Here is a 22,643-nt window from a genome sequence, read left to right as displayed (position 1 = left end):
AAAGTGTGATCTATACTTACTGGTTTTTCAGCAAATAGATGATTCTGTCATTTTTAAAATCTAATTCTCACTTAATGCTTAAACATGCGTCTGAACAATGACATCTCTCAGTTTAGAACTGACAAGTGTTAACCGTTAGAGCGGTATACAATCTCTCTTTTATCCAGAAAGGGTGAAAGATGGGAAGTCCAGTTGAAAGGCTCTGGAAAGACACCGTACTCAAGGTGAATATCAGTTTCTGCTGCTCAATATTTTTGATATGCTTTTTAAGTAATTCTGAAATATATTTAGTTGTAAATGATCTTACATTATGACTCATAGTGTGTGATTCTCTGTCTGGCAGGAGTGTAATGGTTATGCTGTTTACTGTACATGATGTTTTGTGTGCAGGTCTGGTGATGGACGGGCTGTGATTCGCTCCTCTGTGAGGGAGTTCCTGTGCAGTGAAGCCCTCAGGTACACACACACACACACACACACACACACACACACACACACACACACACACACACACACACACACACACACACACACACACACACACATACATATAAATGCACAATATATATGAATGGACATGCACAAGAAGAGTAATATATGGATTTATCACATTCAAATGCTTGGTGTTGAATATTAGTTTTATTTTTATTTATACTTTTTCCATTTTTTTGCCTTTATTGTTTGTCAGTCTGGTTGTGAGTGAGGAACCTGTTTGGAGGGATCCGTTTTATAATGGCAGTGTCATAAAAGAAAGAGGTAAAATACGATCAGATTTGGAAAAATCGAGTAACTAAGTTCTTTATCCTCCTCAGCTTTATGTGATTGTTCTCTGTATCTATCAGGAGCGGTTGTTCTGCGTCTGGCCAAGTCCTGGTTTCGTATCGGTTCACTGGAGATATTAACTAGAACTGGAGAGTTAGATGTCCTACGGTATATTAACTTTAACTTGGGAGATAATATTTTTTTCTCACTCTTATTTGCTTTTTAATTTCTTTTTATCTTTTATTTTCAGGACATTGTTGGACTTTGTAATTAAAGAGCATTTTAAATCTATAGCAACAAATGACCCTGACAAGTATGTGGTGAGTATCTGTGTCTCTCTGCTGTTTAGCTGTAATACAAGATTATTTTATATTGTCTGATCAGTCTCACTATATTTGAATGGTTTTCATGTTGTGTGAAGGTGTTTTTCTCTCGAGTGCTGAATGAAACGGCACATTTAATCGCCCACTGGATGTCGGTTGGTTTTGCTCATGGTTAGTTCACTCTGCTTTACTTGTTTAGTTATCACATAGATTTATCATTATAGATCGAGCTTAATACGCAAAATGCACAACAACATGATCTGCATCTTCACACAGGAGTCTGTAACACAGATAACTTCAGTCTGCTTTCTATCACTTTTGATTATGGCCCATTTGGATTTATGGAATCATATGACCCAAGTATGTTTCTTTGTCTAACTTAAACTTTCATAATATTAGCAATCATCTTCCTATACGTTTAGTTTTTAAGATTTTTGTCATATAACATTTCACACACACACACACACACACACACACACACACACACACACACACACACACACACACACACACACACACACACACACACACACACACGCACACACGCACACACACACACACAGACTCTGTATATTAACCCTACCCCTAAACCTATGAGGACACAGGAAGTGTGAAGATGTTTACGTTGTCATTATACACATTTGTGTCCTCCTAAACCATATACGAGAACACACACACACGCATACATATATATATATATATTATATATATATGTATACAATACTGCAAAAGTGGAACATTGTATGAATAGTAAGCTACTTTAGATCTACTATAAATTTTGTATATAGGCTACTTACAGTATAATATACATGGGTTGAGGGGCATGATTAATTGCATAATTTTTTTAATCCATTACTTGTTTTATTTTACTTCATTATATTCTAATAAGTTAAAGTGAAACAGACAGCCATAATAATAACATATAATATTTGTATTGTTAAATGTGTGTTATTGCTCCAGCATTGTTTCCTCTGTATAGATTTTGTCCCCAACACGTCTGATGACGAGGGCCGGTACAGTATAGGAGCTCAGGCTAATGTTGGCCTGTTCAATCTACAGAAACTTCTAGAAGCTCTGAAACCACTGCTGACCTCAGATCAGCTTTCACAGTAAGAGATCCTTTTATTTTCTGTTGGTATTGGTCTGGAATAAATAAGGGTGATTCGTGTCAATTCATTTACTTCAGATCTCAGCAAATATTGAGAGAGTATCCACAAATCTACCATCAGAGGTGAGCCTGTCATTAGACAATATAGATCACTGTATTCCTCTCTGAGTCGTTCCTGATCTCACTTTACTGTTTCTGTTGTAGATTTCATGAGCTGTTCAAAGCAAAGTTGGGCTTTCTGGGAAATGAAGAAAAGGATTCATATGTGATTGCATTTCTTCTAAAGGTAAATATTAGCTGGATTGTTTTTTTCTCTAATTGTACTATAATTAATTAATGTGATAAAGTTATTTGGCCATTCTCAGGAAATGGTGTCATTTGTGACAATAAAAAAAAGAAATAAAAAAAAGTAAGGAATCAGTAAGACACACACACACACACTGATATATATATATATATATACACACACACACACAATTTCATTATAAACTTTTTTAATTAGATAGTTTTTTTTTTTTTTTTTTTTTTTTTTTTTTGAATTATATATTTAACGGCCAAACTGTCAGAAATAGTTAAGTCCAGTATGGTATCAGTAGTAGATCACACAAATGGCAGCATTTCCTGAGAATGACCCATATAATGTTGTGTGATGTGTGATGTGTTGAGCTAATGGAGGACACTGGAGCAGACTTCACTATGACTTTCAGACAGCTGAGTGAAGTGACCCTGTCCCGGCTTCAGAAGGGATCCTTTGCTCCGGTACGTTTCCTCTCCATTCACTCCCACAGCAGCCGCAATATCCATAATCATGATTTCAGTCCATTAACTGTGACTGTGTCTCTCTTGACAGTCTTTGTGGGCTCTTTCAGACCTCTCATCACACAAGCATTTCAGAGACTGGGTTCAGCTGTATTTACAGCGTCTGTCAAGGTAATGTTGCTGTAATGTAAACTCAAACTCTTTAGAGGATTAAAAATGAACATCACTTGATGTGTTAATCGTCTTCTTCAGGATAATGAGTGACTCAGATGAAGAACGGCAGCACAGAATGCAAGGTGTGTTTTTGTATATGTTATATGATGCAGTGTTATATATTATGTGTTTATATATTGTTACAGTAACACTACCGCTGAAATGTTCATGATTGGTAAGATTTGTTTTTGAAAGAAGTTTCTTATGCTCACGAAGGCTGCATTTATTTAATCAAAAATACAATAAAAACAGTAATTTTGTAATACTATAATATATTATTATACTATGAGATATTATTACAATATAAAATAAATTATTCTATTTGAATATACAGTATTTGTGTAATTAATATATTTGTTCAGTTGAATGTAATTTATTCCTGTGATCATTTCTCCAGTCTTCAGTGTCACATGATCCTTCAGAAATCATTCTAATATGATGATTTGCTGCTCAAGAAACATTTGAAAACAGTTGAGCTGCTTAATATTTCTGAGGAAACCCTGATACATGTTTTGATTAATATAAAGTTCAAAAGAACAGCGTTTATTTGAATCTTTTGTAATATTATAAATGTCTTTATTGTCCCTTTTTATGCATCCTTGCTGAATAATATTATTAATTTCTTTTTTTTTTTGTAAATGTTTAAACGGTAGTGTGTGTTTTTTTATGATGTGTTATGTTGTATTTAATGTTATTAGTAATTTTTCTATTGTTCAGGAGTAAACCCACGGTATGTGTTGAGGAACTGGATGGCTGAATCTGCTATCAGAAAAGCAGAGAAAAATGACTTTTCAGAGGTATTATTACATGTGATGTCAAACTAATATACTGTCATGATCATGCTTATCATATATCTTAGAGTGTTTGCTTTAATACATTACTGTGAAATGAAGACTTGACAATTATACATACAATGTAACATCTTCAGACGTCTTCATTATGGCTTGTCTTTTTCTTAGGTGACAGTATGTTTGATGTATTTCTAGGTGACACTGTTGCAGAAGACTTTAATGGAGCCATTTATGGAGCAGGAAGAGGCTGAGAGAGCCGGATATGCCAGTAAACCTCCATCCTGGGCTCAGCAGCTGAGGGTCAGCTGTTCTTCCTAACTCAGGGTCGAATGAAAAAAAAAAATCATGAATTTCAGCATCATTTGAACCAAAAATATTGTTTATGACATTGTAATCACACTTCCTAATGGATGATCTGATTGGAGGATGCGCCATGTTTGATGTTATATATGTACATATATGCATGTTATATATGGACAATGGACATGGATGTCTTTTGTAATATTGCTGTTTCTGCATTTCTACAAAAGTGCAAAAATCTTTGCATCATGCATCTCGTTTACTCCTGTTTAACAATTAGGCATGTCAAAATCTGTTAAACAGTTAACTTTGCAAGACCTTATTTATTATGACATTCCATTAGCAATGATGATATAGCATATTTGTAATACAAATAATCTGATTAGGTGCGTAAGTACAAAGTATTTACATATTTTAGTCTGGTGGTGTAATGCAAGAATATTAAACAACAAAATAATTAAAGATGTGTGTCCTAATGTCACGCCGAGAACTTGTTTGGCGGTCAGTTCCTCAGTCCAACTACAAAAACATGTCAATTAGCTCTATCTGTCTTCAAGATCATTGTTGACTGCGCTTTTTCAGCATTGCTGTCATCAGTTCTGACATGAGTTCGCCACCTGGGGGCGCTGTTTGTAGAGGTGTCGTTCTCTTTGGTGGAGCTGGAGGCATTTTTCTGACGGAGCCGGCGGATGGGTTGGCAGCCGGTGCAGGAGCTGGTGGTGGAGGCGGTGGTGGAGGTGGTGGTGGTGGAGCTCCACCTGCAGATGCAAAGTTTTGGGGACCAGGTGGAGGAGGAGGAGGTGGAAGGGAGGTAATGGGGTCTGGAGGTGGTGGGGGGAGTGAGTCTCCCCCGTGAGGTGCAAAACTAGGAGGCGGTGGAGGAAGAAAGTCAGGGGGCAGCTCGGCATCTTCTGGAGGAGGTGGTGGTGGAGGCAGGTCATCCATGGGTGGAGGTGGGAAGGAGGATTGTGGGAATCGAGGTGGAGGAGGAAACTTGTTGACTTTGGTTGTGCTGGCAGGAGGAGCAGGGGGAGGAGGAGGCAACATGGGGTCGGGTGGTGGAGGAGGCAGGGTTTCCATTGAAGGCGGAGGTGGTGGGAAAGATGTTTGGTTGCCAGGACCCTTCAAAAACAAACCAAAAGTAGCATTCAGGAGCATTTCAGATAAATGATGAAATTACAAGTGGATTAAAACAACTCTAAAGGAACCGTCACCCTTTGTGGAAAAGTAGTGTGCTTAATTTTACTGCTCTTGAAGTATACTTTAAATCTTTGAAGTATATTTAAAAATATATATTTTCAGATAATATATTGTTCATTAAATAAAAGGCCACTATATGTGTATTTAAAGACACTGCACTTTCATGACTGTTTCTTAACAGAGTTTAGTGCAATTTTAAAAAGTGTACTTTGCAATCATGACAAATTAACAGTTATACTTTTTAAATTATGGTTTAGTAATCTTTTGCAGTACATTTATTTTGATATTGACAAACATACTAGAGCACATGCAAATTTGATGATAATTTCAACTGTAGTGTGTTATTCGTTAATACATTTAATGTTAATACATTTTAAATTTACCAATTGGCAACTTCATCATGACAAATGTGTAATTAAATATTGAAAACATGTCAAGTTTCAATAGAAATGATATATGTATATTTTAGTTTACTATAAATGCTTCTCTGTACATTCGGCAGTAAACTTCATATTTCATTGAAAGTAGAAGTAATTATGAAATGTTATAAAATTATGTACTTAAGTGTGTTAATAAATTTAAACTATATTTTGTTTAATTGCAATTAACATGCAGTTAAGTGTCTGAAAACATAATAGTTCACACTTCAGTATGGTCCATGAACTTATATTATTTATGGTATTATATTATGGTGTTCTTCATTACTAACTGATAGATTTAGAGGTACCTTGGTGTCCTTTGGAAGCTGAGGAGCGTGTCCATTCGCAGCTTTGGCTGAAAGATAAGCACAAAAATGTCATCAAAATCCTTTAATATATCAAGATCTATGATACATTTTATAACAATCTATTTAGCTCATTATCTCTACCTTTAGGTGTAGGAGAGGGTGTGGATGCACTGGAGGAGGCCTGGATAGTGCGGTTAGCCCAGCTTCCAGTGCCGGCTGCTTTCCTCACAGCGGCTTTGTAGTTTTCATATAACTGCTTACCATACTGTGACAAAATCATGACAAAACAAGACCGTTAATAAAGTAGAAGAACTTTTTTTTTTTGACAAAGTAGACAGCTCACAATAGGACCCAACACAATACAGCTACAATTTACAGTATGTTTTTGCATTGTAAACTATAATTTATAATTTAATTTGCTGCAAAAACTTCAAATTAGTGTCTTCTTGCATTTATCATCATTATCTATTTTGGTTTTTGGTGTGTGGCCTGGTTTCTGCTCACCTTTGCAATACGTATCCCAGTCACCCACAGAGTCATGGTCAACTCATCATCACAACACAGATACTTGATGTATTGGGATTCTTTTTGAATTTGAGGATGAAGAAAGCAGATCACAGTGACCATATGAACATGACACACACCTGATATACACACCTGAGAAGGCCAAGATAATAACACTTCATTTAGTTGTTTTCGCTATTGTTTCCCTGTCATTCTCTACAGATTTGTGGAACCATTCATTTTTCAGGGATTGAATCTTTAATCAATGTTTTTTTGTTTTCAAAACAACAAAGGGTTGGGTAAACAACTTACTAGGGTTTTCAGTATTAGTTCATGCTTTGCTAATATTCATTTTTCTCCAAATGGACAGTTGGTGATATTAACATAGTTTTGATTACATATGTTATTGAGCTGCAGTTGCATAGCAGAGACAGTGGATGACACACTAAAATCACAATTTGATTGCCAGTGCCCCTCATGCCACACTTTAGGATTAGTCCTAAATATTGCTAAAATGAACCACAAAAATCTTTTGCTTTATAATTTTGAATTATTTCAAACATACAAAGAATGCATGTCCCTTTTCTGTTGGAGTCGGGGTTTAATTGTGCATGTATTACATTTATTGCATTTTTTGCGTTTTATTTCCCAATTGCTTGACAAAGATAAAACACAGCCCACCCTAACCTAATCATAGCCTGAAACACCCTTGATGATTTGTCATGCTTTCTTAATGAGATGACTGAGATAACAAATGATTTTATGTGGGGAGGGAAAGGAGTTAAAATAGCAAGGAAACATTAATTGCAAGTTATAAAGAAGGAGGATTAGGATTGATTGACTTAGAAGTTAAAAAGAAGGCCATAAGGGTAAAAACGATGAAAAAGTATTTATGTGATAAAGTGGAGTATGGATGGAAAGGTTATATGAAGGATATGCTGGACAAATGTAGTGGATGTGGGGAAGAAGGGCTTTTTATGGGATTGAAAAAGCCGATGTATGACAAAATGCCGCTGTTTTATCAGGAAGTGCTAAGTGTGTGGGCAGAGGTCATATACAGAAATATACAGTATGAGTGTGAAAATATAAATCAAGTTTTAAAACAACCGATATTTTTATATCCAAATTTTAGAATGAAAGAGAGAGTGTTTTATGACAAATTGTATATGAAAGCAGGAGTGAGACAAGTTAAGGATATAGCATATGATGTAAGAGGGTTCTTACCTAATAGAGCCTTATATGATTGTGTTTCGGAGTGGGATGATGAAAACGAAATGTCAAAAGTGGACTCGATGTGTGAAAATATTAAGACAAGTCTGCCCAGAGCCTGGGTAGAGAGTATTGAAAATGAAACTGTTAAACCTGGGGAATGGGGATTGCCAGATTTGTATTTTAGAGTTTGTGGTTGCGCAATAAAGACTCTGGATATATGCGGTACAAAGAAATCTCTCACAATAGGCCAATGTCTGGGTATCTGAGAGAAAAACCTGGGCTGCGTTTCCCAAAGCATTGTGAGATAAGTTGATCGTAGAGGACATTGGTGGCAAATGGTCTTCACGATCAACTTCACAATGCTTCTGGGAAACGCAGCCCTGGACTGGAGCTCAGAGCCACTGCAGAGAGAATTACACAGAGCTGGCCAGTGAAATGAGACAACAGATACTCACTGTCACACATGCCTGCTATTATTATGGTTACAGTTATAATGCATGGATTGATTTGCACAGAAACAGAGTTTGATCAGATCAGAGAAGCTCTTCCTGCACATATTCAAGGTAATGTTCCACAATGGTTTCAGTGTCCCAGGACAGCAGTGAGCTCAACACTGCACAGCTGTGTCTTTAAAACACTTTGGCCAGTGGACAAATGAGAGCTACTTTTGACAGTTTGCATTTCCTCTATTACAGTGGTGAGATATTATACCTTCTATAATAAGAATAAATGAATAAACATCATATTACACACAAAAACAAGCAAACTGTAAATTCAATAATCTTTTATGCTCTGTCTTCTGTTTGCTTTCTTGTGAACATGATGATCATCAGATTGACCAATCATTTCAGATGAATATGATCATTTTGTGCAGGCTAAATAAGTCTTCATCCAAAATGAACGTTATCTTATTACATTCAAATTATTATGTAAATACACTGTACAAAAAACAGTTTTTTTTTTTTTTACTGATCGGTGATGGGACCGAGAGTGAAACTTACAGTCCTAGTAAGAATCATGAGCAGTTAAACTCGCTGTTCTCCAGAAAAATCCTCCAGGTTTTGCACATTTTTAGGTTTTCCAGAATCTTCTGCATATTTGACACCTTTCCAACAATGACTGTATGATTTTGAGATCCATATTTTTACATTAAGGACAATTGAGTGACTCATACACAACTATTACAAAAGGTAAAAACATTTACTGATGCTCAAGGAGGAAACGATGCATTAAGAGCAGGGGGTGTAAACTTTAAACAGGATTATGATGATGTGTACATTTTGTTTAAAGATCATCTTTTTTTTTCATCCAGTACTGCCCTTCAGAAGCGAATACTTCCCGGTTTCACAGAAGACAAAATAATTACAATTTATCCTGTTCATGCAATTTAAAAAGTTTACACACCCCAGCTTTTAATGCATTGTGTTGCATCAGTAAAAAAAAAAAAATTATATATATATATATATATATATATATATATATATATATAACAAATATTTTACTAAAATATTAAACTAAATGTTTACTAAAAACTAAAAAAACATTTTTTTCTTCAAGAAATACTGTGTAAAACTGATGTTATTAAAATAATATGCAGGGGAAAACCAAGTCCTATGTTTGGTGGACCCTTTGTGTTACAAACCTTATTAATATTCCAAAGTATTCTAAATTATTTAGATTAGGTTACAAAGCTTGTGTAATCTAACGAAATATGTTACAAATTACTGTATTTTGTAATCTTTAGTAAATAATCTACTTACAATATAGTGTCTCCAGTTTATAATGTGGATCATTCTTCAGATCAGAGAGAAGCTTCACGGCTGAATCTCCTAGTTTATTCCCAGTCAGATCCAGATCTCTCAGGTGTGAGGGGTTTGATCTCAGAGCTGAAGCCAGAGCAGAACAACCTTCATCTGTGACTCCACAATCCCTCAACCTGTAGAGAACAATGACACACTCTTCACTCTCTCAGTTCAGATCAGTTTAGCAGTGAATCCATTATTAAAGAGAAAATACAAACTTAAAGCACAAATAAAATGTTTTGATGGATCATTGGACTGAGATCTAAAATGTCAAAGAGCTCAAAACATGATTATTAAACATCTAGTCTTTAGATCTGTACTAATACAGTACGTATGGAGTAATGATTTGTTTTAATCGTGTAAAGAATATTTAAAAAAACAGTCCCTGCAGAAAGATGAACGTGATGAACTGCAAGAATAAATCCAGCATGTTCTTCATTTCTCAGTTCTGAATGTGTTGAGATCGAGTCGGTTTAAAATCAAGAGACTGAAGTGTTGATTGTGATGTGACAGTGTGTATTTCAGTGACTCAGTCCTGCAGAATCATGTTCCTGAAGAGCAGCTCATGTGTTCAATCTGTAAGAATTGATAAATTAGGAAATGCCGGACAGTCTGTTTGGGGAGCACCCAGACCCTGAGAGGACAAAGGACCTCTCTGGAAATTACCATTTGAACTCAGCATTTGTGAGGCAAAGTTACACCTCAGAACACATCTCTCCTCCTCTTCCTCACTCCCCCTCTCTCATGCTGAGACCACATGTAAATCACCCAAGAAAATGTATAGTTTAATGTGAATGATTATCACAGAGTATTTTTCATGTTTGGTATCATTTAAAATGTCACAGTGCGACTGGTACAAATGTCTCGTTTCCAAATAAGTAAAACAAAAGGTAATAAGGTTTTTGAGAGTTTATGGATAACTAGCACACAAGGAGGGGTTGGCCTCTAGACAAATGGTCTCCCTACACCCAAAGGCGTAACCTCTGAATGCAAATTTCCATTGTTAAAAGATATTTCCAAGTGAAAGAGGTCCTGGCTATTTAATGAAATGCAGCAGGGAATTCGAGGCCTTTTTCTGTACCTCAGATTCGCCCGTGAGGCTGAGAGAGAGAGAGATCTTCAGCCTCATGTATTTCTTATTGTTGGGTTTGCATCTCTTCTCATTTTCCAGAGTATTTGATGTTTTGTATCGATTATATTTGAATTGATTAAGAAATTGGCATGATACATTTACCTGACATAATAAATTGTTACATTTGATTATTCTAACTGACTTTGGCATTATTTGCATTAAAGAGTTAAAAGGAATAGTCAAACATTCGCTCACAATTAATGATCCACAGATATCATTAAAACCTTTTCATTCCTGGAGTCAGATGAAATAACGAGAGAATACATATTCAGATGTATTGCATTTAATCAAAAAATACTTTGCCTCGAGAAAAGGACAGTAACACGTTAAGACCTTCCGCGCTGGTCGGATGCCGGACTTTGGGACGATTTAGCGTGAGCTTACAAATCACTTACAGTTCAATAAGCTCAATAACACAGCAGCAGAAAAAGGCTGAACATTTCAAATATAGGAGACTTTACATTGTGTTTCATGTGTGAGTCATATATGATCTTACCTCAGTGTGTCCAGTTTACAGTGAGGATCCTCCAGTACAGCAGAGAGCAGATGAACTGAATCTCCTAGTTTATTCACAGACAGATCCAGATCTCTCAGGTGTGAGGGGTTTGATCTCAGAGCTGAAGCCAGAGCAGAAAAAACCTTCATCTGTGACTCCACAATATTTCAACCTGTAGAGAACAATGACGCTGTGTAAACAGTGTGTAAAATGACCATTTTATTAAAGATTGCAATGTGTGATGTGATTTGAATGTATTGACAAGCAATGCCTCTATATTCTACACTGCTTTATAAAGGATGCCGGTTCTCCATGAACTTGAAGAGAAACTGAGGGACAAATACCATGCAGTGCTGTAACTATGGAGTGATAAAGAGATAACATTAATAACACCTGAAGTGTAACTTTATCAATTAAATGTACTATATTTTAGTTCAATAATATTAATTTAATATTTTGAAGATAGTTTTGTTTCTAAATATTTGTCCAATAATGATCCATTAATGGACATTTAAAAGAATATTTTTTCTAATATGTTTATTACTTATATTACAATTAGATTTCATGCTTAGCATTTAGCATGCTAATATATGCTATTGCTAATTAATAGTTTCGTAGCAATCTAATACAATCTTATAACTCAGTCATGTGACACAAATATAAGAAATTGAATGAATTAATCCAGTTAGGGAACCATATTAAAATCACTTTAAAACTTCTTAATTGGGTTACTTGGAAATGACTTGATTCCACGATGTTGACATTATGTGAACAAATGATCTTTGTTGAACTTAATTGGTTCATGTGGAGCTGATGTGCATGATTCAATCATTTAAATCCTACACACTTTTTCAGTGCATTGTTTTCTGTATCTTAAAAAGAATTTTGGATTTACTGTAAATCCCTCTGGTCCTCTTCGTTTAGGGGTCACACTTGGCTCCTTCGCGGTCAAAAGTGACCGAAGCCTTAAAATGTCTTCTTTTTTTTTCATTTTTTTTTTCAGGAAAACCAATGTAACATATTTTTGTTCAATAATATTTTTTTATTATTATTTCGAATTTAGAAAGGTTTCTATGGTACTACTAAAAAAAATTTATGAGCATTTTGTTCCATTAGAATTCATATTTTTATTTGTATTATTATTATTTTTCAATAAATGCAACATGTCACATTAGTGCAGGCCTTTAAAATCCATTTTTTGAAGTGAGAAAAGCGTCATCCAGTGGCGTTAAAAAGTAAAAACTTGTGTAATGTCGTGTAACCGCCTGTAGGCTGTACTGTTGCTCCCTATATAAATACATAGAGAGGCTTTTTGATTCCCATTGTTTTTTTTAGACATGATTTCTCCATTTTATTAGTTTTTTAAAATTTATTTAGATATATATTTAGACATTCTAAAAGACTATTTTTTTTAAGGTTTAGATAATTTTGTTACATAAGTATCAGGTTTTGCATTATGATTACAATCAAACAATAACGTTTGGTTAGAAAAGGAACACAATGCAAGCATTTTTGTTAATCAGTATTTGATAATTAAAAAAATCTAACAAAATAAGGGATGGATAGTGATAATTCAAAACACTTTAAACAGACATTTTGCAATTAATTGGTATTTTATTCAGTTTAATTCTATAAATGGTAATAAAACTTCAGAAGGGAACAGCAATTATGATCCAACAGCAAAAACAATCAAATAACAACAGCAAACAATCATTATCAAACTGTAGGTTAAAAAACAGGAATAAAAATGTAATTATAATAATAAATATTATTTTAACTATGTACATACAAACTGTAATTATTTTATGTATTGTTGCATATGCAGCAGATATCAGGAACACCTATTAGGCTAAAATAAGACCAAACAATTATTATTTGTTTGTTTGTTTGTTTGTTTGTTTGTTTGTGTTTGTGTTTGTGTGTGTGTGTGTGTGTGTGTGTGAGAGAGAGTGAGAGAGAGAGAGAGAGAGAGAGAGAGAGATCTTTTGTATTTTTTTATTTATTGATTTTATTTCGCATATTCTCAAAGTTTGCTGTTGCAGTCTTACCAGATCATTTCTCTCTCTGTGTGTGTGTGTGTGTGTGTGTGTGAGTGTGTGTGTGAGTGTGTGTGCGAGTGTGTGTGTGTGCGTGTGTTTGAGCGAGAGAGAGTCTCTTTTGTATTTTCTTCATTTATTGATTTTATTACGCATATTCTCAAAATTTACTGTTGCAGTCTTACCAGTTCATTTCTCTCTGTATCTGTGTGTGTGTGTGTCTGTGTTTGTTAATTTACAGTATGCATATTCCATAACAACCCGGCCCTCTACAAGAGTTTTAAACATTCCAAGCAAATCAGCATCTTCTCCTTCATTCTTACATGTATGGGATTTTAAAATAGACAGCTTTGCCTGTCCCACAAGAAAATTACCAAGTGTACATTGTACCTTCCATTCTTTCTTATACTTCACACCAAAAATGAACATATTTTTTGTAAACATAAAACCAAGCTTAGTAAACATTTTATCCAACAATTCAAACAAAGGAATTAATCTTGAACAATCACAAAAAAAATGAAAAACAGAATCGAGAATATTGCAAAAAGGCATGCAGATAAAACCATCTCATTAAATTTTGATACAAAACTGTTAGTTGCCGCACAATGGAGTACTCTCCACTGGAGGTCCCCAGACCTCTTAGGAATGGGGGGCTTATACAAACACCTCCATGATGGAGTTATTTCCGAAGAAATTGATAGATGTTCTCTCCATTTAGTATCAACACATCTTTTCAATTGAGTATAAAACAAGGATTTCACACACATACAATATAATATCTTTTTGCCAACATTATGAAACAATACATCTTCAAATCTTTTCAATAAAGTATCATTTAAATCTTCATCCAAATCAAGACTTATATTAACTCGAAGATCTGGAAAAATCATAGGCCTTTCATCATTCTCAATAAAATTGTTTACATAGGTCAAGAAAGACTGAGGAAAAGATTTTTTAAGATCTCCAATTATCCCTTCAACACATCTTTCTGATCTAAGCCCAACTCTATTAGCTATAGATTTAGCCGTATACCATTGACCCTTTGAAAAATCAATTCAATCTTTTACAGTAGCTATTCCTGTGTTTAAAAACTTGTCAATTACTGAACTCAGAATGGAAGAATTCCTTTTAAAGAGAGGATTAAAAAACAATGGTTCTAAAACACCATAATGTTTATCATCATCTCTCAATTTTTTAAACATTTGCCAGGCCTTTAATACAGTTACATAAAAGTTAGAAGAAGAAACACTTACTCTTGGATTTGGATTTTGGACAGATTTTTCAATTAGGAATAACTGCTTAGCTAATCCAACTCCCCCAATACTTTGTAAAACAGACAAACCTAATGCAATCCAGGGTATCTTATCTGAACAATATAATAGCCTTTGTAATGTTTGAAACCTCATTGTCTTAACTCTCGCCTCCAGATTTATAAGTCCTTGACCACCTTCTACAACTGGGAGATACAAAACTCCAGGAGGAAGCCAATGATAACCATCCCAAAAGAATTTAACAAAGACTTTTTGAATACCAGTCAATAACTCTTCAGGGGGATTCAACACTGTAAATCTGTGCCACAACATTGAGGCTGCCAGATTATTAACGATTAAACATCTCCCTCTGAAAGATAACCTCGGGAGAATCCATCTCCACTTCTGTAGTTTCCCCACAATTTTATCAACTAATCCTTCCCAATCATTTTTCATATAAGTATCAGATCCTAAATATACCCCAAGAACTTTAAAACCATCTTTGATCCATTCACATTGTTGTGGGATTTGAGGAGGATCTATATCCCTCCACTCGCCTAACAGAAGGGATGTACATTTATCCCAATTGATTCTAGCAGATGTAGCTTTTTGAAAAGTTTTCAAACTAGAAGTCAAAGCAGCCATATCATCAATGTTCCTTATGAAAACAGTTATATCATCAGCATAAGCTGTGAGTTTTACAGGTGGGATCTCTGGAAAACCAGGAATACAGAATCCATATAGTCGTTTCCTCAAATGTGACAACAAAGGCTCAATAGAAATTGAATATAGAAGTCCTGAAAGAGGGCATCCTTGTCGTATACCTCTTGTTACTGCAAAAGGTCTAGTTAGACAACCATTAATCTTAAGCATACTAGATGTTTCACTGTAAAGCAGTTTAATACAAGAGACAAATTGTGGTCCAAAGCCAAAGGCCTTCAGAGTCTTTAGTAAATAAAAGTGATCCACTCTGTCAAAAGCTTTTTCTTGATCTAAAGATAAGAGTCCAATATCAATTTGATGTTTTTTAGCAACTGCAATAATGTCTCTTAGCAAAAACAAGTTGTCGAAAATTGTCCGCTCAGGGATACAGTATGACTGATCTTCATGAATTATAGTTGCCATACATTTCTTCAACTTATTAGTTATAGCTTTTGACAGTATCTTAAAATCAGTACACAGCAACGACACAGGGCGCCAATTCTACAAAAGTCCAAGATCTCCTTTCTTAGGGATTAATGTCAACACTGCCCTCCGACAGCTTAGGGGTAAAACACCTTGATTAAAGGACTCCAAAAAAACATCATACAAATCATGTCCAATCACATTCCAAAAGCTTTTAAAAAACTCAGCAGAGAGATCATCCACACCAGAAGATTTGCCACTGTTCAGCCCTTGCACAGCACTTGAAAGCTCATCAAAAGTCAAGAATTCTTCCAATTCCATCTTTTCTTCTTTAGACAACTGTGGAAGATCTAGAAGAAGTTCTTCAACTGCTACTTCATCACAAAATTCGGACTGATAAAGTTTTTCATAAAAAGAAATAGCAGAAACTATCATTTCTCATTGATTGGTTATTTCTTTGCCATTAGGAAGTTTCAGTTTGTGAAAAAATTTCTGCTCTTTAGATTTTTTTCTCCAGTCCGAAAAAAAAAAGCAGTTGGAGCATCCATTTCATTGCACTTCACATATCTTGTTCTGACAAGTGTCTCCTTCTCCTGCTCTTCCAATAAATCCTTCAAAAGGCCTTTGTTCTCTTTAATGATATCACCTCCTCCCTGATTGCTGAGACTTTGTTGAAGAATTTCTTGCTCTATCATCTTCATCTTCACTTTCAAGTTCTCAGTATTATTTGCTGTGTATTGTTGACAAAAAACCTTTATCTGGACTTTTCCCAGATCCCACCATTGACTAAGAGATGAATAACTACCTCTCTCTTCTCTCCAAGACTTCCACAAAAGACCAAAAGAGTGCACAAAGATGTGATCTTGAAGTAATGTATTATTAAAGTGCCACTGTGACTTATAGGATTTAGGTGACAAGACAGACATAGACATAGAGATATAATGATGATCTGATATAGATGTAGGGGAAATACGATTACTAAAAAATCTTCCTTTATTGCATTCCTCAATATAAAAACGATCCAATCTGGCAGCAGAAACCTTATTTGAATTAATTTTCAGCCAAGTATATTGTTTAACTTGAGGATAAACATCCCTCCACAAATCTACAAGACTATGTCTATTAATTAAAGATTTAAGAACATCAGGTTTTTCCTGGCTGAAAATGAGGCGGAGGTAGCAAAATCCGATAGCTCGGTTCCTCTAGGGGGGTCCGGGGGCATGCCCCCCCGTAAGAACATTTTGTACATTTCAAAGATAAATGCATTAATCTGGTGCATCTTTTTATGTATAATGACCACTAGAAGGTGAAAAAAAAAAAACTTTTTACAAGCATGTATTTATTTATTTTTAGGCATTTTAATAATCAGATAATTTGATTTTATTTACAGTTCATAGGGGGCCATGAAATTACAAAACAGTACTAGTAAATTACGTGACTGCTACTTGTGATAGCTTATTTTATAAAAACGGCAGAAGAATTTCGGCTATTGCCTAAGTCAGGCTGGCTCTATGGATATATTTTAAGTAACCTAACTAGTTTGAGAGCCGAAGCTTAAGAAAAACAGTATCGGTACCTGGCTGTGACAAGTGAAGGCACTTCGATGCTGCAGAGAAGGTGCTTCTTGACTTTCGTGCGTCTGTGGAGGTTGTGATAACTGACAGGTGATGTTGAAAAGGGGGAGGGGCAGGGGCTCGTGCGCTTTCGCAGAAATTTACCTTGCTCCGTTTGAGACAAGCACGTTTTGGTGCTTAAAGCCCTGCATTTCAGCCCGAGCCCGACGTGCCAATATTATTATTATTGACTTATGCCCCTAGGGCCGGGCTTCGGGCCAATTCTCACGTCATAATTCACATGCGGCCGGGCCTCAGGCTTTTTTTGGGTTATCCTTCTTTTTATATTTTTAGACATTAATTTAAAAAATATGAGAAGCTGACGACGACGATAGAAAAACAAACATAGAAAGACATTTCATAACCTCATAACTTTCATAATCTTATAATTACACAGTGACATATGACTGACATGACAGTCTCATGCACGCACGCACGCACGCACGCACACACACACACACGCACGCACGCACGCACACACACACACAGAAGGTTTCCCATCAGCGCGACCCACGATTCACCTCATGTGCAAATAATGGAGAATATTAAGAGAAAAAATCACAGATGGCCAACTTAAAACGCAGCGGGAAGAGTGATAGAAGAGAGGAGGACTGGGTTAAAACCTTAGGCTACACTGTGGATGCTATTCTTTTTCTCCACGATGCTCTGTAAAAGACTGCTCTAACTTTTCGTTTCATTGGACTTTATTTTCGTTTAACTGTTGGAAACTACTGGAAAAAAGAATGGCCATGTTCTGTCGTGCATTTTTGAGGTAAGATAACCTGCAAGTTTATTTAATTTAATTGGTTTAGATAGGCTATTGCTCCTTTCGTTTGCGAGCGCTGGTTCGAGCAGCCTGAGCCTGCCTCAGTATTTCAAAAAAAGTTGTTTTACTCACTGTGGTTTAATAAATAATCATTTGTTAAATTAACTGTCTGTGTGATATGCTTGAAGTGTTTTATAGCCTATCTATGGATTGTAGCCAAGTAAAGTAGCCTATTAGCGTTGATTTGAGAGGCTAAATTGATCAAACATGTTGTAGGCTATACTCGCTGTCGGTTCGGCTTCATTTAAAAAAAAAATGCTCCAAAACATTTGTCTAAATTAACATGATAAAGAAATGAAAAGAAACATAACTAACAAAACTGACCTATTTTAATGGCTGCAAATAGGGCAGGCTGCCGCTGTGTAATAATAATAATAAAAAAAACGGACTCGGGCTGATAATTCTGATGAGCTGTCGGACTTGTGCTTGAGCGTCTCGGGCCAGGGCCGGGCTCGTGCTTATTCTGATGCAGTCGAAATGCGCAGAACGGTTTGAGAATGGAATGGAACCCGGCCGTGAACCCGCTGCCGAATCGTGTCGGTGGAAAAGAGGTATCTAATCATGTGATTCCGTCTTGAGTTTTTGTCGACAGACGGAGGCGGCCCGAAATTTGACGGAGGCGGCCGCCTCATAATTCTCTTTGCAGGAAAAACCCTGTTCATGATTCCTATCCAATTTATGATCTACCGTACAATTAAAATCACCCCCTATAACAACAATCTTATCATCTGAACACTTCAACAATTCTTCAGAAAGTTTCAGAAAAAAATCACAGCGCTCGCTTCCTATATTAGGAGCATAGATATTATAAAAAGAAAAAATATTATTGCCTATTATTAAATCAGCTCTAAGAAGGCGTCCTGGTATTATTTCTAAGAAAACTGGATTATCTTTAACACGCTTTGAGAATAAAAACGCAACACCAGCACTCACGTTCGTACCATGACTAAGACTAATACTGCCCTCCCATTCATTTATCCAATCTGTCTCATTACAGGCATCAGTATGAGTCTCTTGCAACAAAATTACATCTGCTTAGCCCCTTTCACACAGAGATTCCGGAAAATACACGGATAAAGTGACCCGGGATTTGACCCGGGTTCGTTTGATTTGGTTCATTCACACTACCAGTGATTTTCCGGAATCAGAGAGCGCGTTCACACACAACCCGTGTATGTTCCGGAAAGACGCGTGACGTCAGGATGTGACGTATAAGGTACGCGTCGAAAAGCGGAAGTGTTTGCATTGCTTTGAACAACATGGCAGCTGATCAGGCATTAGATGTTGCTGTTCAAACTTTGTTGTTTATGTACAACATGTTTCGTGGTCAAATCACAATTTTATTTTCGATTTTGAGTTCTTTTCAACGTGTTAATTCGATACGGAATACGCTGGAAGTTAAATTGGCGGAGAGTATGAAAGAAAATGAAGCAGCGAGACGTAAAGCACGGAGACGCCATCGGATGCTAAAAGCTATAGTTCTTTGTACACGGCTCATGCAACTGGGTGTTTCGAAGAGAAGACTGTGGATGGTACAAAGACCTCAAGGGGCTGTGTTTTGGTCAAATGTCCTGGAAAACTTCAACGAAGATCAGTGGCGGCAGCACTTTCGGATGTCATGGGACACGTTTGAGTTTGTTCTGCAACTTGTTGAGCTAAGCCTGAGACGCAAGCTTACAAACTGGAGAAAGCCCCTTGAACCACGCCGTAGATTGGCTATTGTTTTGTGGTGGTATGCTACCCCTGGCGAGTACCGTACAATCAGTTGTCTCTTTGGTGTGGGGCTATCCACTGTTTGTACACTGGTTCACGAAGTCACTGCAACACTGAAGACAAAGCTTTTGAAACGTTTCATCTCCTTGCCCAAAGGAGAAGCTCTTCAAAAGGCTTTAAATGGGTTCGCTGAACGTGGGTATCCTTTGTGTGCTGGTGCCATAGACGGTAGTCACATCCCTATAATTGCTCCCCAAGAAGATGCTACAGCTTACTACAATCGTAAGGGATGGCATTCGATTGTACTTCAAGCTGTTGTGGACCACAATTTCTGGTAAGAATGTAGTTCCTAAGCTATTGTGTTCATTACAGAAATTTGATAAATTTTTATGTGTCCATATATTAATGCCATGTCTCTTTATTAGCTTTACAGATGTATATGTGGGCTGGCCTGGGCGCACACATGACGCTCGTGTGTTGTCCAACTCTCCCATTTTCAAAATGGCAGAGCAACAGGGTGGATACCTGTTTCCTCGTGAGGTACGCAATATTTGTTTTACTGGCACATTTTATTTGTCATGTTTTGATATCAAGATGCAAGTGTATTAAGCCATGTATGACATTAACAGCTGCATTGTAAAAAATTGCATTGTGATTTATGTATTTTTACATTTATTTTTTAACAGAACTCAATGACAGTGAATGATGTCGAGGTTCCTGTCCATTTAATCGGCGATGCGGCATACCCCCTCAAGAACTGGCTTATGAAGGGTTTCACAAACCACCATGCCCTGACCCCTCAACAACGACACTTCAACTACCGACTGAGCTCAGCACGGATGGTTGTGGAGAACGCCTTTGGTCGCCTTAAAGGTCGTTGGAGGTGTTTGCTTAAGCGCAACGATGTTGACACTGCTCTGATGTCTGATGTTGTTGCTGTTTGTTGTGTTCTGCACAATATTTGTGAGCTGAACAAAGAAGTTTATTTGCCTGACTGGAACATCACAGATGATTTGCAAGAGCCTGATCAAGATATGTTTCAGGGGGTGGGAGGACATAATTGTCAAGGAATTCGTGAGGCTATGATGACTCTCTTGTCTTGACTCGTGTTACTTTACCTGCACAACCATTTCACACCATGTCAAAGTTTTTCAATAAAAATGATTTATTGTAAAACTATTCAATAAGTTTGTCAGTCACTTTTTTTCATAACTGAAATAATGGAGTGTGGTCACAGATGATAAATAAACTATTTGAAATATAATTTGAAAAACATTTTATGTACATTTAATCATTTAGCAGCTTGTCCGAGTTAGCCCAGCATTTTTTGTTTTTTTAAGATATAGAAAAGTGACTTCAGTAGTTTGTATTTCAATTAAATGAAATCTATTTAATATTTATCTTTTTTAAAATACATTACGTATTTTAAATGTAATTGATGTATTAATATGGCACTGTACACAGTTATTTTGAAAAAGCAATAATGAAGCACACACCAATATGTTGAACACAAACTTTTATATGCAAATAAAACATATACATTATATGAAACAATACAAAGTGTTTAATCTAGATTGCAAATATAAATTAGAGCACAAATGAAAACACTTAAAGAAAAAAATATTTTAAAACTCTTTGAAATATACTATATACACTATTCCTAATCCAGCTGTAGAAACGAAGAGGATGACAACGGCGTGAATGTGCTGTTTTCCGTTTCTTCTGATGTGCTTGGGATATTGAAGTGGGTATGACGTGGAGGCACATAATAATGTGTGGGTGCCAGAGCTGGCATGTGGCGTAGGAGTTCACCCAAAAAACAGTTTTGGGTCTCTTGTAGCTCGCGCAGAATTAAAATATACTATGACTATATACTATTCCTAATCCAGCTGTAGAAACGAAGAGGATGACAACGGCGTGAATGTGCTGTTTTCCGTTTCTTCTGATGTGCTTGGGATATTGAAGTGGGTATGACGTGGAGGCACATAATAATGTGTGGGTGCCAGAGCTGGCATGTGGCGTAGGAGTTCACCCAAAAAACAGTTTTGGGTCTCTTGTAGCTCGCGCAGAATTAAAATATACTATGACTATATACTATTCCTAATCCAGCTGTAGAAACGAAGAGGATGACAACGGCGTGAATGTGCTGTTTTCCGTTTCTTCTGATGTGCTTGGGATATTGAACCGGGTATGACGTGGAGGCACATAATAATGTGTGGGTGCCGGAGCTGGCATGTGGCGTAGGAGTTCACCCAAAAAACGGTTTTGGGTCTCTTGTAGCTCGCGCAGCATCGACATCTGCCTTGCCAGTTCATCTTCCCTTGCCAGACTCGCCTCTCTCCTCAGTCGCTCCTCGTATTCCCTCTGCTCTGCCAAGCGAACACGCTCCCTCTCCTCAAAGTCTCTGTCCATTTCAAAAAATAGGTCCTTCACCTCTTTCATAATTGTTTGAGTCCTTGAAAGGGGCTTTCTGGCCTTTTTAGCTGGAGGTGGTTGAGGCGATTCTGAAAAGACAAACCCAAAAGTTGTATTATTACCCAGGAATACACATGTGATGTATGGCAGACAAAACATAAACTAAAGACTACAACCATGGGGACATTTTAAAACACTTAAACTTGGCTTGATGCATGAACACAGTGATATTAGAGGGCCAAATTTACTATAAAGCTTATTTATTAATACTGTATACTATATACAGGGAAGAATATACTTAATATGACGTTTTGCACGTTAGATTTCAGTGCGATT

General features: G+C 36.4%; 2 protein-coding genes and 1 long non-coding RNA gene across 3 annotated transcripts; all 3 read left to right on the top strand.

The window, feature by feature from the left end:
* The first annotated feature begins 1,017 nt into the window (after positions 1 to 1,017).
* Positions 1,018 to 2,307, top strand: LOC309510121. Its single transcript, XR_014210215.1, has 3 exons — positions 1,018 to 1,256; positions 1,362 to 1,445; positions 2,065 to 2,307. It is a non-coding gene; the product is annotated as an uncharacterized lncRNA (long non-coding RNA).
* A 419-nt stretch (positions 2,308 to 2,726) lies between these two features.
* Positions 2,727 to 4,718, top strand: LOC309510116 (protein adenylyltransferase SelO-like). The gene is made up of 5 exons (XM_082191202.1): positions 2,727 to 2,952; positions 3,044 to 3,123; positions 3,205 to 3,248; positions 3,883 to 3,962; positions 4,125 to 4,718. The coding sequence occupies exons 1-5, from the start codon at positions 2,863 to 2,865 to the stop codon at positions 4,149 to 4,151; spliced, it is 321 nt and encodes a 106-aa protein (XP_082047328.1). The 5' UTR covers positions 2,727 to 2,862; the 3' UTR covers positions 4,152 to 4,718.
* Positions 4,719 to 19,792: 15,074 nt separating this feature from the next.
* On the top strand, positions 19,793 to 21,071 carry LOC309510137 (uncharacterized protein; the record flags this gene model as incomplete). Its single annotated transcript, XM_082191207.1, has 3 exons — positions 19,793 to 20,226; positions 20,318 to 20,432; positions 20,579 to 21,071. 3 exons carry the CDS (start codon positions 19,793 to 19,795, stop codon positions 20,993 to 20,995), a joined length of 966 nt encoding a protein of 321 aa, XP_082047333.1. The 3' UTR covers positions 20,996 to 21,071.
* Positions 21,072 to 22,643: the final 1,572 nt, after the last annotated feature.

The sequence above is a fragment of the Leuciscus leuciscus genome, assembly GCF_965113295.1.
Source record: "Leuciscus leuciscus genome assembly, contig: SUPER_11_unloc_2, whole genome shotgun sequence".
Taxonomy (NCBI): Eukaryota; Metazoa; Chordata; class Actinopteri; order Cypriniformes; family Leuciscidae; genus Leuciscus; species Leuciscus leuciscus.
Note: the sequence above shows the minus strand (reverse complement) of the source record. Positions and strands in the feature narration are given on the sequence as shown.

Bases quoted from the DNA above. Each gene is read 5' to 3' on its own strand.
- LOC309510116 (XM_082191202.1), top strand. From the start codon at position 2,863: ATGGAGGACACTGGAGCAGACTTCACTATGACTTTCAGACAGCTGAGT. The intron at 3,249-3,882 runs GTGTGTTTTTGT...TCTATTGTTCAG, and splicing joins ACGGCAGCACAGAATGCAAG to GAGTAAACCCACGGTATGTG. The intron at 3,963-4,124 runs GTATTATTACAT...TCTTTTTCTTAG, and splicing joins AGAAAAATGACTTTTCAGAG to GTGACAGTATGTTTGATGTA.